This window comes from Haliaeetus leucocephalus, unplaced genomic scaffold, assembly GCF_000737465.1.
Source record: "Haliaeetus leucocephalus isolate CR32 unplaced genomic scaffold, Haliaeetus_leucocephalus-4.0 Scaffold439, whole genome shotgun sequence".
NCBI lineage: Eukaryota > Metazoa > Chordata > Aves > Accipitriformes > Accipitridae > Haliaeetus > Haliaeetus leucocephalus.
The window spans coordinates 6,912,974-6,928,916 of record NW_010972875.1 but is presented as its reverse complement, the minus strand read 5'-3'; the positions used below and the strand labels follow the sequence as shown (position 1 = coordinate 6,928,916).

Sequence of the window (15,943 nt, the reverse complement as noted above, 5' to 3'; positions counted from 1 at the left end):
GACCTATTTAAGCCATGAAATACATGCATCTGTATGTTCTCAAACTTGGCAATGACAATGGGGAACAGGGACCAAGGAATGTATTTGTGCTTAATACCAACATATGGTGTTTTAAATTATTTCCTCAAATCCATGCTGACTTAAATCGTGCATGCCACATAAAACCTCGATGATGCTTATTTTTATTGACAAACTAACTCTAAATACCAAATTACAACAGATGCTTTCAAAAATTCTCTCTTAAAACTTCAGAAGTTTAGAAAAGTGGGTTTTTTGCCACGGAGCATTTCCCTGAAATGATTACCCTTAGGATGGAAATTACACAATCTTCTGAATCAAAACCCAAAACTGCTCCCATCAGCTTTTTTATATCCATCACTTCAATTATTGTGATAAAAATTATGTACAGATTCATCTGCCACATCTAGATAAACTTATCAGCCCTTGTCAGCATTCACTGCTAGTCTTACTAGTTGCCATTCTCCTACAGACCTCCCCTGGCTCTATAGTATTAAAAGTTCAATAATTCTATTAATCCAATATTGTTTTGACAATTCCCTTGTTGATATGCCTTTGACTTGCAGTTTACAATCAGGGTTTTTTTGTCACAAATGATGTCACACCATCTGCGTCTCAATATTTAAGTTCTTTTTCAAGGCCACTGTTTGTCACATCAGTTTGGTACCTCTTGAAAAAACTCCACCCACCATCCTCTTTTACGTTTCTGCACTTACTTTTGACAGGCCATCAGCTGGTGCAGATTTGCTACTACTAAAACGTTTTTTAATCTATTCCAAATATTTCATCAGCATCTTGAACTTCTTTGGCAATGTTAGTTATTTCTAGCCTTTGCATTTTATGCTGAGCAAAACTGGCAGAATAAATCTTCACACAGCAAAGGAGGAATTAAGATGTGGATATGGCTTTTTTTCCTCATACTAACTAATACCATCCATTCTGTCATATTCAGCTGTAGGTTTCCTTGGTTAAAAGTGAGCTACCATGAATCTCTGCATGCTCACATGGAGAAAGCACTGATATACCACAAATCTGAGTTACTTATAACAGACTTAACTATCAGAATTGCTATCAGTTAAATTTCTTCTTATTATTTTTCTCATGTTACGTTTTTTGCTGCAAATTTTCTTGGTGCTTTTGGTTCTCCCGCACTGAAATCTGAGCTTCAGTTTTGCCTGTGATGATTTTTACGTTAAATCTCCTGCACATTCCATCACATTAGGAAGATGGGTGTCCAAATTCCATGTCAAAATGTTAATTCAGAAAATTGAAGTTCTTTTATTGTGCCCTTTAAGTAGGAATAGTCTTATGCATATTTTGGGTTCCAATACCAGGTACAATTTTATCAATACATATTTTATAGTAGGAAGACTGGTAGGAGGATATTGTTTAATAAATACTGAGAACATAATTAATGACTTTCCAACAGTCTTCTGAACCAGTATTTATATTATATCATGTCCAGCTTTTATCACGTTAGTTATTTTTACCACCTGCAGAAATGCCTGAAGTGCCCTCCTGTTTTAAGTATGTTTATGCTCACAAAATTCAAATGGTAAGAAGAAAAACCAGCATAATTATAAAGCCAGTGGCAGTAAGTGGCAAAGCTCCAATATGCAACAGAACAGAGCCTAAATTATTTCCTTGAAGTCACAAAATAGCTTGAAGCAGAGAGGTAACAAAACACATCAAAACACTAAACCACTGAACATCAAGCATGCTATTACTCTCCTTTTCCAGTTCTGGCATTTTGCATATACTTTTTTAGAACACAAACAGTTCCATTTGTTCAAAGCAATCTTGGGTGGTATCTTAAGAGAAACATACTCAGAAGTAGACAGTCTTTCAATTATTACTTATGAAAGTAAAGTTTTAATTTCAGATGCTGGTCTTCCACAGTACTTACCCGTGCAAAGTCAAATGCATATCTATAAATAAGTTTAAAATTGGTAGGCTCATTTAATAAAGATCTCAAGTAATCCAGAGAATTTCTCAATTTTTCTGTAGTATCACATCTACAAGAAAAGCACAAAGTCAATTTAGAGTCTGCATTCTTATACAGATGTCTGATGTTTTAGAAAAGTATCTTTAACACATATCCCCATCAATCTGTTCAAAATACATCACTCTCTACAAAGGCATGTTTATGAGTTTGTCTGCATAAAATGCCTTGATTAAACCCACAGTGTGTAACGGATTTAGCTAAAGTAGTAAAGTCTTACACTGGTACTCTGATAAAAATTTGTTTGGCTTTGTAGAAAATGTACTCTCCAACAGATTAAACCAAGAGCTTGTCTACACATGGCAAACAACCAGCAAACCACGGGAGTGAAACAATACTTCTATAGTTTTGCTGAAACTATGTAACTTCCTACACAGTTTTAGTGATTCTGTTCTGGAAGATAAGTGAAAACACAGGTCTTTCTCCAGCGCTCTCTGAAACATGTGATTAGTCAACTACATTTATGTTAATTATACCATGAAGGCAAGCTCTCAACTGAAGAAAGCAACTTTTAGAAAGAACATGGCAATGCAGCCACAGAAAGGGTTTGTATTATTTAGCATTTTAAACTACACATGCTCTAACAACATACCAATATCTAATAGATAGGTCCAATCCAGTGACAAAGATAGATGTCCTTGGGGACAGAAACAATGTTGAACTTCACGACATTTCTGTTTTCTTGAGACTGCAGACATTTTAATCCAACTGTATTTAAATGTGCAGCTGTCCGTTTTCAAGTTGTCTCTAAGTGGTCATACCACCATAAATAGGACCAAAAATGTATGGCTTCTACTTCACAGTAGAGCTCTCTGCTTTAGGTATTTTAAGTCAAAACATCAAAGTGTATTTTTTCTAAAAAAATGGGTTTACTATAACAAACTTAAGAGGTTTTTCAAAGCACTTACTGTAGCGATGTCATTCCTTTTAACCATTCTTGTAATGTAAAGTAGCCCATGTTTTGTGCATCCAACTTCCATGCTAGCACAAGCATAACTACCTGTTTTAAAGAGAAAAAAAAAAAAAAAGACTGAAAAGAATTAACAAAAAGATCCACACATTTTTCAAACAACTGCTGTTTAGTAGGCTACGAACGCTTTACTCGTATAAATGGGATGTTCAGATCTTTGCTACACTATTTTAAAAGTTAAAAACCCTGAAAGTGACAAACCTGTACACTATCCAAACAAAGAGAAGATAACAATGCAAAGATACAGAGTGAACATCCACCCAAGTTACCAGTAGCCACCTTACTTCAAGGGAGCATGCAGAGTCATCCAGTGAGCAGTGCAACGAGGAAGATGAGTTGGTGCAAAAGCTACAGAAGAGGTTTCCCAAAACAACTCCAAAATTTAAGTACCAATTTGACAACAAGTTACATAGGACATTTGTTAAACTCATCTAGCTGAGCAACAGTTACAATCCATGAGCTCTGTGAAATCCAATTATTCTAAAGCTAATAATGGTCCCAGCTGAATCCAGCTACCCCAGGGTACTGTCAGCCTACCTGATTTTGCAGGTCTGAACATGCAGTATAATTCAAGTAGATGTTAAGTAAAGCTAAGTGAGCTAACATTAACACACATCAGAACAGAGGCTGATACATAAATACTTCAGTATTGCCCAAAAGGAAACACAGAGTCCTCTCCACATCTCACACAGAAGACTGAAGCAATGAAGAATTTAGATAAAGTGATACCGTAAGATTACTATCTTATTCAGGAACTTAAGAAACCACTTTTGATGTATAGATGGAAAAACCTGCAGGACAACTGACCCTGCAGACTAGAAGAAAAACATAATCAAGTTATTTAAACTTGCAAATCAGCCATTAACCAGCTAATGTTAGTGAAGCTCTACATGGTTTTTAATGCGAATCGCATTACCTACTCATATACCCAGATGTCTGCATAAATTTCAAGGGTTTATTATACTATAAATGCCAAAATTAGCAAATTACATCTTATATTTCCAGTAAATCTTTCAAAACCACAATTCTCATTTTACTTAGTCAGAGATGATGCTTTATGAATCCCACAAAAGATGAGACTTGCATATACATTTAAAGTGCAAAAATTAGACACTAGGAAAAAGCTTGTAAAAGGCACAACTATTCCTTTTTAAATTTTATTTAATTCTACATATACATACATATAAAATATATATATTTAATTTTATTTTTTACTTAGTTGTGTTTTGAAATGGCATAATGGGAGTGCTAATATTGCTCACAATATTTGAAATTTCTTTCCTAGAAAACCCAAAGAAATCGTTACTTTGTAGTTTTGTAGTTGCTACATTAAATCGCCAGTCTTGTCTCATTGTTTCAGAAAAGACAACCATCAGCTTTTTTCTTTTTCCTTTTTTTTAAAATATCTTTCTTTTTTGAGGGGTTAAAAAAGTGAAAAAGAAGGGGTGGTAGCAAAGACAAAATGGAGTTTTTACAGGTTAACAGTTTGGGGTTTAAAATAAAGGCAAGTTGTTTCCAAATGTGTATATAAACCTCCCTCATTCCTATTTCTTTAATTTTTTTTAAAACTTCCAAGTTTTTCCTTACTCCACCAAGTAATTCTTGATGGAAAAATAAGAGATACAAGACTGGCTCATATACATCATAACAGATTAGGCATCTTTTGGATAGACTCTGAACTTACATTTTCTGGTTCAACTCCAATGTCTTCACAAAATTTCTCCATACCTTCTGGCCCTACAATGTCATCAGCGCCTGCAAAAAAAAAATGCATTTTACTTAATCACTGAAAATGAAAACAGTCTGACCTTTACAGCACAAGAGAAGTGCAATCACGCAGTACAATCTGAATTTCCATATAGTTTTTTTGTTTGTTTTAACATGCAATAAATATTTCCACACTTACTATCAGACTTGGATACACTTAAATCTTTATCTCACCTTTGGAAACAGAGACAGAAAAACTGTGAAACAACTTTCATTCCTGACAATATCCTTTATTCTACCCACTTAGTGAGATAATCTTGGAAGAATAAATTAATAAGACCTTTAAGAATGCACTTAAGACAAGCAGAACATCCATGAAATTTACCACGGTTAAATGAGTGGATGATGGATGGTGAAACTCATTTCTTGGTTTGAATCTCTACTGTTATCATAAGATCATATCACATAATAATGTGATGCATCACTATACAGTATACAATACATTATCATTCCCAGAATGTCATTCTTTATTGTGTCAAATACTATCTTTATATAAAGTTACCTAGAAAAAAAGACCCTAAAATAAAAATCTCGTGCTCCTCTTTATTCATGTTGCTATACCACGGCCACATACTATCTGAATTTTAGTAACTTCAGGGGGGAAGGAAGACATGAATTACAGCTATTTCTTTGCCAACTTAAAAGGAAAAAAAAGATGCAAAAAATAGATGGTATTAAAATGCACTACTACTAAAACATGCTGTTAAATCAAGATATTTGATGTTACATTATATATGCTACTTCTACAATACTCTATTGAAAAATTATACAGGCATTAAGAATTGTACTGAGCAATTCTACTTTTTTAAGTAAATTTTAAGTCTTTGGACTATTTTGTTAGAATTATTTTACTCATGTTTAAAAGGGCTCATTTGGGAAAAAAAATTAGAAGCTGAAATGCCTACTTTCATCCAATATAAAGATCACATGTGCAAGAAAAGAGGTTTTATAAAGGGAAGATCAATCTATGTTTTATTATTAGGTGACCTACTATTCTAGAAATAACAAGGTTTAATTATATCTTTTCCCATCTTCTCATGACATCCTCTCACAGTTCTCTGAGCGTACACAGTCTTTAAAAAGACTCATTCTGTAATGTAAAGACACACTAGGAAAAAAAAATGCAGTGTCAACTGTGCATATATAAGGGAGAAGACTATGAAGCAAAACCACAAAAGAGATTATTCTTTGAAAATTCATTTTTCAGAATGTTACTCAATACTGTAAACAGAATCATACTCTCTGCTTTTCTGTTTTATCTTGGTGTATGCATCCAATGAAAACCCAAAAGTTCTTTCATATACAGCCTTCCTTTCATCCCTTCTTTCCATGAAAGTGTTGACAAAAATGAGTTATCCCTGTTGCTAGAGTAAAAAAATAAATCAAGCTGGTCAGAAAGGCAGAGAATCTAACAGGTTAGATTTGGCTTGAATTTGTCTGAATCTTCTCTCACAGACTGCCACAGACAAGTGAGATCTCAAAGTATTTAATTTAGTTTATGTGATTTTATTAGAAGAAAAAAAATATTTTATTACATCCAATTAAGTCACTCTTCATTATGCGTAAGAAGTAGAGAAAACAGAACAAGCTGTGAGCAACATTATCCAAGGCAACATCAGAAAACTGGAAGATGACCTTATTTTCTTTGTCAATCACGTCTTTCATTTCCTTTTGGTCTTTATAGTCATGAGATCATTTTTCTCCATACTTCAAGTTCTCATTCAGAAAACCACGTGTAAAAAAAATGAATACAACCACCAACTTCATTATTAAAGGATCATCTTTTGTGATCACAGATCATAATTAACAGTCCTAGAAGTAAAGCCTGAAGAAAGTTCTCATACACAAGGGCAAGAATAAATAATTCAGTCTACCTTCCCTATACCTTGTGATGGAAAACTGTATGAAGACAAGACTAGTATGGGATACTTGAAACTTCTTTCCTTGAAACCATAACCATAAGCACCAGATTCACCAGGAACAAAACTAATGTTACCACCTCCCCCACCTTTTTTTTTTTTTTTTTTAATTAAAGACACACTTCTCCTGAAGCATAATTCTGTACTATTCAGCAATAACACGGCAGATGACAGAACTTCTAAAGCCAGAGAGGTAACAAAATTTTGGACAGAAGTACAGCTTTAACTATAGATTTGAATAGCAAGTATACATGTTCCAAAATATTTTAAGTTCCACATCTTCTGTATTCTTTTTACAGAACAGAGACAAAGACAAAATTGCCCCTTGAACTCTTCAACTTCACGCTACACAGAACATAAGAAAAGCTTCTTTAAGACTTTTTTAAAAAAAAAGCCTCTATATTCAGTCTTGGAAAAGCTCAGTTAATGAAATTTTTATATTCCAGTGTAAATTAAATTAGGAGGAAATTTGCATTTCACCCTTACCTGCATATTCATAGAACCATTCTAAGCATCTCTTACTTGAAAAGACTTCTTCCTCTGCTTTTATTCTAGTTGAATCATATTTTCTATACATACTTTAAAAAAAGAGAAACAAGTAATTAATTCATCAGTTTTTTAAAAGCAATCTTTTAGTCAACAGCCACCGTAAGCAGCAACATTTTTCCTTTCATAAACCAGTTTACCCAACATACTGTCCTCATATCCAGTCATTTGGGACACTGTTTAACAGAGTAAGAATCACTGAACCTAAACACTGTGTTTGCTCAGTCTGTCATACTTCAACTGATTCATAATTGTTATCCATGTACATAAAATTTCCTTACAACAAATACAGACTAGTTCAAATTCAACCTCAAACTGCTTTGTGTAAATTCAAGTAAGACTTGTGCACACTATCAGTTACCACAATCAACTGATGGGTTGCAACTTGGCTGTGGGTCTAAACCTAGAGTAATTCCATGTCACAGTCAACACAGGTCCTACCTGTAGGCGCACGCATACATTGTGCACTTCGAATTATTAACTAAGGAGAACTGCACATACTCCTTTTGCCTCCTCAAAAAAATCCTATAAAAGGCATAAAGGCCAAAATAGACATGACTCACGCTTGCATTATTCTGAAGCCAGTTGGTAACACAAAAGGACCACAGAGAACAGGTTACAGGTCCTCACTGACAATAACTCAAGGAACCTCATTCATCACAGGGTAAACAGTTATCTGAAAAGCTAGATCCATAGTGGCCCTTCTCCCCAGAGATGACCAGCAAGGTAGTGGTCTCCTTCAACAAGAAGCACAAGGAATTTTAACTACATTCAGGAAACAATACTGAAGTACCAGGCTCCTCAATTTAACATCTGAAACACCTAAAGCACGGAAGGCATAGCAGAAGTTGATGAGTTATTCCACCCTGTTTACACTTTTCTGAAACAGAGACAATACCATTTGTGCCTGTTAGAGGAAAGAGACTCAGCAGTCCAAGTAGTTGTTCACTGCTGCATATGCATTCTCTGATCCATTTCCACCACTCTGCAGTAGCTTGGACTCATAAAGGCTGAAAAGAGCCGAGCAACAAATGGCTTAGACTAGAGGACGTAGCCAAGAACGGCTCTGTACATGTTCCAAGCATGCAGCCCTTCTTCTTACAGTGTCAAACCCTGCTGGGGGAGGACAACAAAGTGGCTAATTGGTTCAAGGAGAATTCTGAAACAACTTGATGAAATTAATTTTGAGTTGATTTCACCACCATTTTGTTCTTCTAGAAAGACATGTAAAAGATGTCTATACTTATGAGCTTAGAGTACATTGATCCTACTATTCTCCATCTAGCTCAGCTATCAGCTATGAGAAACTAGCTAGAAGTTAACAGCACACAGATCATTCTGTCAGTAATTCAAAGAACTACTTCACGTTTATTGTCATAGTTCCTTTAAAGCAATTAACCATTAGAAGTAGTCAGAGCAAAATGATAAATTGCTAATTGGACAACAAATACAAATGAGTCTCTTAAGAAATTTCAAAGTAGAAAGAAAAATTAACACTCTACTGAAACACACTGACCTGCAGCAAAGTGAAACACTGCAGAAAAATGCCAGCCATACCTCTCAAACACTTATATTCACATACCTACAATTTGTAGGGGTCTTTTTTTTAATTTTCATTTTGAAAACACTTTTTTCAATTTGAATTACCTACTTTATATAAGCTTTACTGCAGTTGCAAAGGAACAGGCTGACAGCACTGCCCACTAAGTAAACAACCAAGCTAGAAGGTGTAAGTCGGAGTTGGAACAATCTTATTTTTTTTTAAAAAACAGGTCTGATAACTTAACATTCTCATACTTGCAGAATGAACTGTGATTATGAAAGACCTATCCAGTATTTTTTAGGCTATTCTGAATTCAGAGGAATCAAAAAAATGTCTTGAGTCAAAGAAAGGTGGCATTCTGCCATTTTGGCAAAGGTCTAATTATTCAGTATCCCCTTTTTTGTAGCAAACAAACGTGACAAACACTAACTGGACTACCAAGTGGAAAACTGATTGTAGCAGGAGCTAGCCAACATCTTTTATTCTATTCTATTTATTCAAGAAGCCTGTAAGAGCACTGCTGGGACCTAGGACACGCAAAGCTAATGTGGTTCCCCCAAAGACGGACATTTCATCACAAGAATCAATGTCTTTTCTTAAGAAGGGATGATAACCAAATGCCTTGCCCTACTTGTTCATGTAACTCAACAACACATGGCCTGTCAGTATGTGAGCAGTGGATTTGGGAAGGAACCCTCACAAAACAAATTTATTGACAGCACTCTAGGTCATCCAGGTATTTCAGAAAAAGGATTCCTGCATCTACAAGCGGCAGAGCTAAATACTGTAGCCTGAACCAAGACACCAATGACAGCAGTATGTGAAAGAGGAATGGTGAACGAGAACAGAAAAAAACCTGCCCTTTTTATACATTTACTGCATGTACACATAGCAAGTTTTCAGTTTTCATAGGACTGATAAGGGACTGAAAGTCACTTTTTGTGCTTAAGGCTAAGGTCATTGTTTAGGACCCGAAGGGAACAACAATATTCATTAGTAAGTCCATGTGCCCAACATAAGGCCAAGTAACTCCAAGCAAAACACTCTGGCCTCAAACTTATAATTGTTCAAAAAGCTCAGTATCTGACCACTGGAGTTTGATTTTTGAGAAACCAGAACTGATAACAGATCTTCCAACCTCTGCCAGTAAGAGAAATTACTTCACAAATTCAGAAAATAAAATCAGAAAGGATATAGTCTTGAGCTATCCCAGTCGCTGCTACAAGCTAGTTAGCCAGACGTTCATTAAAACTGCAGGTGACATCGTATCACATTTGTAATGAAAACAGACCATGCACGGCCAGGAGCATAAAACCATGCAACAAAAATGGCTGGATGAATCTCAGATGCCTTTCTCTCAACCTAAAGGAACTAATAGCAGATCACATATTCTGCAAGACAAAGATCACTTGAAAAGGAGTATGACAGAAATAAGTAACACCAATGCAGACCCAGTATTAGTGATTTCTCATGCATAAAGATGAAGCCTGTTCTTCCCCTCCTTACTCCAAACACCAAATGAGTTCTCCCCATAGTCTAGCCAAACCAGCTAGTTCTATCAGCAAGAAACTCCTAATCCCTGAAGTGCTTGGTGAAGCGAGATGAGAGGGAGATACAAGCAAGCAAGTAGACAAGTATCTGATATTACAGCCTAGAACAACTTGGTTCAATTATCACAGCAAGCCCAACCTGGCAGCACAGGGTAAAGGTGATTCCAAAGACTGCGTCATCTGAATTATCATTAATACAGATTTTATTATCTCAAGAACCATAGATGCAGAGGAGAAAAACAAAAACTGCCAGAGACATCTAGCATACATTTTGTATCTTAGAATAATTCTCATATATTTGGAATTTCTCTGTATATACTGCAAGATGATGTGCTTTGTCTTTGTGCTAAGGACAGCGTCTCTTGCTACACAGACAAATACAAACTGTCAGAGTGCACAGGGTAGATATCTGAATACTTTGGGAGGACCAAGCATCTACTGAACAGATCCCAGTTTGAAACAGCAAGTCCTCAACGGCTCACAGCTTCCTCAAGATGACCAGCACCAGTACCTTCAAATAGACACACAACCATTAAGCTGACCATGTTATAGTTTGGCAATTTGCTTACGCATTGATGGTCCATAAGAGGAACCTGCAGAGTTTCAATCACACACCAGAACTGAAAGAACATACTGCTCAGAGCCTAGAGGAGAAAAAAAAAAAAAAAAAAAACCACCGAAAGGGAAAAAAACCAAAAAGTAAAAACCCCATAGACACATTCCATAAAGGAACAGCCAATGAGTATACCTGGTACTTTTTGTACCAGAATTTGTACCACTATCAGAGAATGATCACACTGGAACAGGATTGCTAAAGGGTGTTTTCTTCATCGCCAGTGCTAGAAAGGTGCACGCAGAACTTTTTCCCCAGAGTGTCTGCTATACCTATCACTACTGGACAACAGCAAAATCTGAGCCTTTGCATTTAGAATTACCCTTTCGTTTCTGAACCCTGAGATGCTGCCCATCAGGAACAGCAAGGAAAAAATAATCACCTATGGGCAAAGAGTATGTATTTGTCTCTGACATGAGACCGCGTGCAAGTACAATGACTCAGAAAAATCTTCAATTAAAAAATAATAGTTTTTATTATTGTAACATAACACTGTCAGTGTCAGGACAGTGACAGCGGCCTTCAAAAAATGTTTCTTTATATTATAACCAATATCCCCTTAAGGAGCATTTAGCTTTTTCTTTTTTATTATCTCTCTCTAACAGCCATTTTAACTAGAGAGAGGAAAGAATGTGGGACAGGGCAGGGAAAAAGCAACATGAGATTAACCTGCCTAAATTTTATAAAAGTGATTACCAACTACTTAACCACATGTAAATGAAGTTATTTTCTCAGAAATGCTCACATCTCCATCATGACCTAATAGCTGACTCATAACATCCATTTTTAAACTTATCTTTTTCTTACGAGCTAGGGAATTGTAATATCCCTGCAATAAAGATGAGACGATGTAGTTTATAATTGGAAGTGCTACAGACAGATGTAAACAAACTAATTAAAAAAACCTGAGTGTCTAGGCCTTTCACATTTCTTTAAATACACTATCATCCATATCTTTTTCAGATTACTTTTCTCCATTCATAACAACTGATTTGGTGGGAAAGCAAAAGCAGGAAAATTCCATCCAGCTATTATGGGGTGGCTAGGCAAGTCATCCTAAGAGTATGTGGTTGCTGCCAGCAAAAAGAACAAGATCAGGGTAATTCCCTTCAATTTACTGCACTCTTCAAAGCTGGATATCTACTCGTGCTCTGAGCATGCTTCAAATGTACTGGAATTTGTTAGAGCTCCACCTACCACAGCAGCAAGGGACAAAAAGGGGGGCGCAGGGGGGAGAAAGACAGTGGGGAGAAAGATAAAAAAGGTACAGTTTATTATTACGGTAAGTCAAAAGTTAACCCCTCATGAAGATCTACAGCCTGCTGATTTAGATGGTCAGTGTGTACTGATGAAAACATCAAGAAATTTATCAACAGTAGCTTTGTTTCTATGCAACCAGAACTTATTCAAAACCTTTACTCCATTTTCTTTGAGCTTCAAAATGAGTAACTAATTGCTTTCAGATTATTTATATTTTGAAAGATGCAAACTTTTGACTGAAGAAGATGCCCCCTACTACTTCAATTAATTCTAATTTATTAATTTAAAATTTTGGCTGAGAATTTTCATCAGTAGAGCACAATGAAAGTATTTTTATAAAGCCTTACCTATTCATTCACAATTATGATTTTAGCAATAGTTTCATAAATACTGTAGAAACAAGGGGCGGGGGAAGGGAGAGATGTTTTACCATTTGCAAAGCATGACAAAGACTGCCTAAAGCAACCCTCAGGACAAACTTACTTGACTGGTACGTTTTATGAATGAATATGTCTTATCTTTCCCTATTTAAAGGCTTACAATCATCTTCAAACTTTTAAATTAATGTTTTGAACTTCGTCAGGCTTACTTAAGGAGCAGTATGTATAACAGCATACATGCTGATAGTCACATGTCCAGTTTAAGATTCTTCAGAACTATTAAGTGAAGTTCACTGAAAAGGTGTATAAAAAGGGAAAATTATATCTGTGCGTACTTGAAAACCTCTTCTTCAAGGAATAAGGTCTAGACATCTCTGACAGTTGGTAACACAGGCTGTTTGCATGGGGCAGGACCAAACCAGTTGGTAAACTACAACAAAACAAAAAAACCCTCTCAGCACTAAATGTTTTGAAAACTTCCAAGGTTAGTACAATCCCATTTTACTTTCCCATGTTAATAATAGTGTGTTGACTGTGTTTTCAAAACTTATGTTTTTCTACCACAGAGGATGGAACTTATTACTCAATAAAGAAACCCTATTTTTCATGTTAACAGGCCCTTATGTGGTCCATACACACATCTAGAATAAATTAGACTCTAGATCTAATTGCTTGAAAACATAATTTTCAGGGAAGCAGATAAATATTCCTAGTTTTCATCCTTCTAAGGTCCAAATATCCATTATTGTAAGATTTTTGTTCTCAGCCTGATTCTGGAATAAGGAGTATAATTATTTTCTTAAATGAGACTATCAGAAAGAAGAGAAGACATTAGGTTATACAGCTCATTTTCCCCTACGGAAAAAGCCAGTATTTGGCTAGAGACTGTGTAACAGATACACAGCATCAGATATTGCACAGTGCAGACTATATTCTTACCTAGCAAGTATCTTTACATGAAACTTGCTTTACCTTTCCTAAGAGCCTTAAGACAGTGATGGAAGAGCAATGTACAGAAAATGTATTTTTAACTCCAGTTTGAGAATACCTTATACCATAAGAGTTTTAAGTACAATACAGTCAAGACTGTGATAGTGAGAGGAAAATACAAACCAACTCTTCAAGTCATTATGTTCTGGCAAGTGTAAGCTAAACTGTTTACTTCCAATAGCTATTCTTTAAGACAAGATAAATCTTACTGTGATCCAGAAATGAATACACCAAGTTCTTTTCATTACACATCATCCGGTATAAAAATTCCCTCCCACTGAAACACTGCACTCATGGTTCAAGGTGACGTTATGAATGTTAATTAACAGAATTCAAGCTCTTATTATATAAGGGTGGGATGCTAAAGAACATGTTTGGAATCTTTGTTTTCCATAATCAGTTTATGCATGAGATCAGCATTTCCAAATAACTTCACTAACAACTAGATTTGTTCCTATAATTTTTTTTCCTCAATAGCCAGTGTCATTATTCCACTAATCCTTCCAAGATGAGGCTATATCCCTAACAGCCTGGAACTGAGGCTGAAGGCTATTACAAGCTCCCTGGTATCAGATGTATTTAAAGTTTATGAGTTTAAGAGCCTTTAGAAATCATCTTCTATTTTAGCACAGAGCCCTGCTGAAATAAACTTTCTGGAAAGAATACATATCTCAAAAATATCACTATTATAGTTGAAGAGATTATGAGAACACACCACAAATAGTGAAGACCGAAAATATCACTCAACAAAACTATCCATGTAAGGATTAAAAAAATAAATCTCCTTTGTAGGGACAAACCAGGAGGAATCATCAATATTTGGTCTCAGGTGTGATAACACCACTAATGATGACACTCCTTTGATAATCTTCAGACTACTACCTATCATTTTTGCACTGAAAACAAACAGGAGACTCACAATTACTGGATTTATTTGCTAATGTTGCCCCTATAAGTTTGCCACTGTAACTGAGAAACATAAAAAAACTTACATCATTCCGTAAGCATTTGAAGTGACAAATCATCTCTGTTAGGAAATGCAGTCTCTTCTGGAGAGCACACATTGCATTTTTTCATTGCAAGCAGACATTCAAGAACAGACACAGACTACGATTCTTGCTTAATACAGAATCCATACAGGCTCATGTCCCTTGAAGGCTTATCCTGAGTTACTAGTATGCAGCTTCTAGGAAGTCTGCCTCTAAAACAGAAACAATGATGAAGAACTGGGCTTAGAAGCCCCTTATTCCATAAACTGGCATTGCACTATCCATACTGTTTTTATTATACACAGCATTCTGGGCATACTATGTAAGGGGAAACAGCTTTGAAAATAACTAGGTCTGCTACAGCACACCGCTGTAAAGGTTCCTGATTTCAGATTGATTTCTGCTTGACAAACTGAAATGTCTGACCTCCAAAGACCAAACATGACAGGCATGAGCTCTGCCTGACAAACAACCATGGAAGTAGCAGACAGCTTGCTCTTTGTATAACTTGTTCACAGAAGGTTACAGGGGCATAAGCCAAATCTGAAGAAATCCTTCTTTGAAAGAAAATAAAGCTCCAAGTCTGCACTGAATGTTCAGCAAATGATTTCATATTGCCAGCCATGCTGAAATAAAAACTGTTTTCTTGAAGACCAAAACAAAAGAAACTTATACACTGGGAAGCAGAGAAAGCCCAAAAACCTTTAGAAGGAAGACAGATAAAAATTGGAACCACATCAGAGAAGGATATTCCCCTGTGGCCCATGATGGGCAGATCTGGTTTCACCTCCGCTTCTAAAAGCAGGCTGACGTCTTCCTTTTTAATAAAGCCTTACATAGCAGTAGAATGACAACTAGATCCATTAGTTATAAACTGAAAGGCAGATATAAATAAAAAAAAAATCCTTCAACGTATGCTTTCAAAAAGCTCCTAATGATTATTATGTTGTTGTTATTATATATATACACACTACTGATAGAGTAAGAAATCAGTTTCTCATAAATTTCTTGAATTACATAAATCAGTATCTCTTACTTGCAGACAACCTTACTTTCTAGGGGGTTTGGGTTATTTTGTTTTACCATCAGTGTCTTGGCAAAAGAAGGTGGAGTTAAATTTCGTGAACCGCTCTACTTCGATTCTAGAAACTTTGTCCTCATTTCACTTCCATATTGTATGCATATCTCTGAATAAGCTGTAATGTCCTCTATCAACTATTTAGCTTTTATATTTAATTATTTCTGAAAAGCAGTAAAAAAATATATTAAGAACATGTACTGCTTTTTTGTTCTTTATAGTGTTATGTATGCAAAGCAATGAAAGGGAGAGTTGAAATCTTCTTTTTTCTTCTGCATCAACAGATCATTTAATAAATTCCAGTGCAGCTACAGTTGT

General features: G+C 35.7%; 1 protein-coding gene across 5 annotated transcripts in view; it reads right to left on the bottom strand.

Annotated features, from left to right (window-relative positions):
- The window catches only part of DCUN1D4 (DCN1, defective in cullin neddylation 1, domain containing 4), a 39,057-nt gene that overhangs the window by 3,645 nt on the left and 19,469 nt on the right, over positions 1-15,943 (bottom strand). For all 5 annotated transcript variants that reach the window (XM_010574507.1, XM_010574505.1, XM_010574506.1 and 2 more), the window contains 4 exons: positions 7,163-7,254; positions 4,675-4,745; positions 2,929-3,020; positions 1,925-2,033 (listed from right to left, as the gene is read on the bottom strand). In XM_010574507.1, the coding sequence (XP_010572809.1) occupies positions 1,925-2,033; positions 2,929-3,020; positions 4,675-4,745; positions 7,163-7,254 (364 nt within the window). The remainder of the gene's footprint in view (positions 1-1,924; positions 2,034-2,928; positions 3,021-4,674; positions 4,746-7,162; positions 7,255-15,943) is intronic.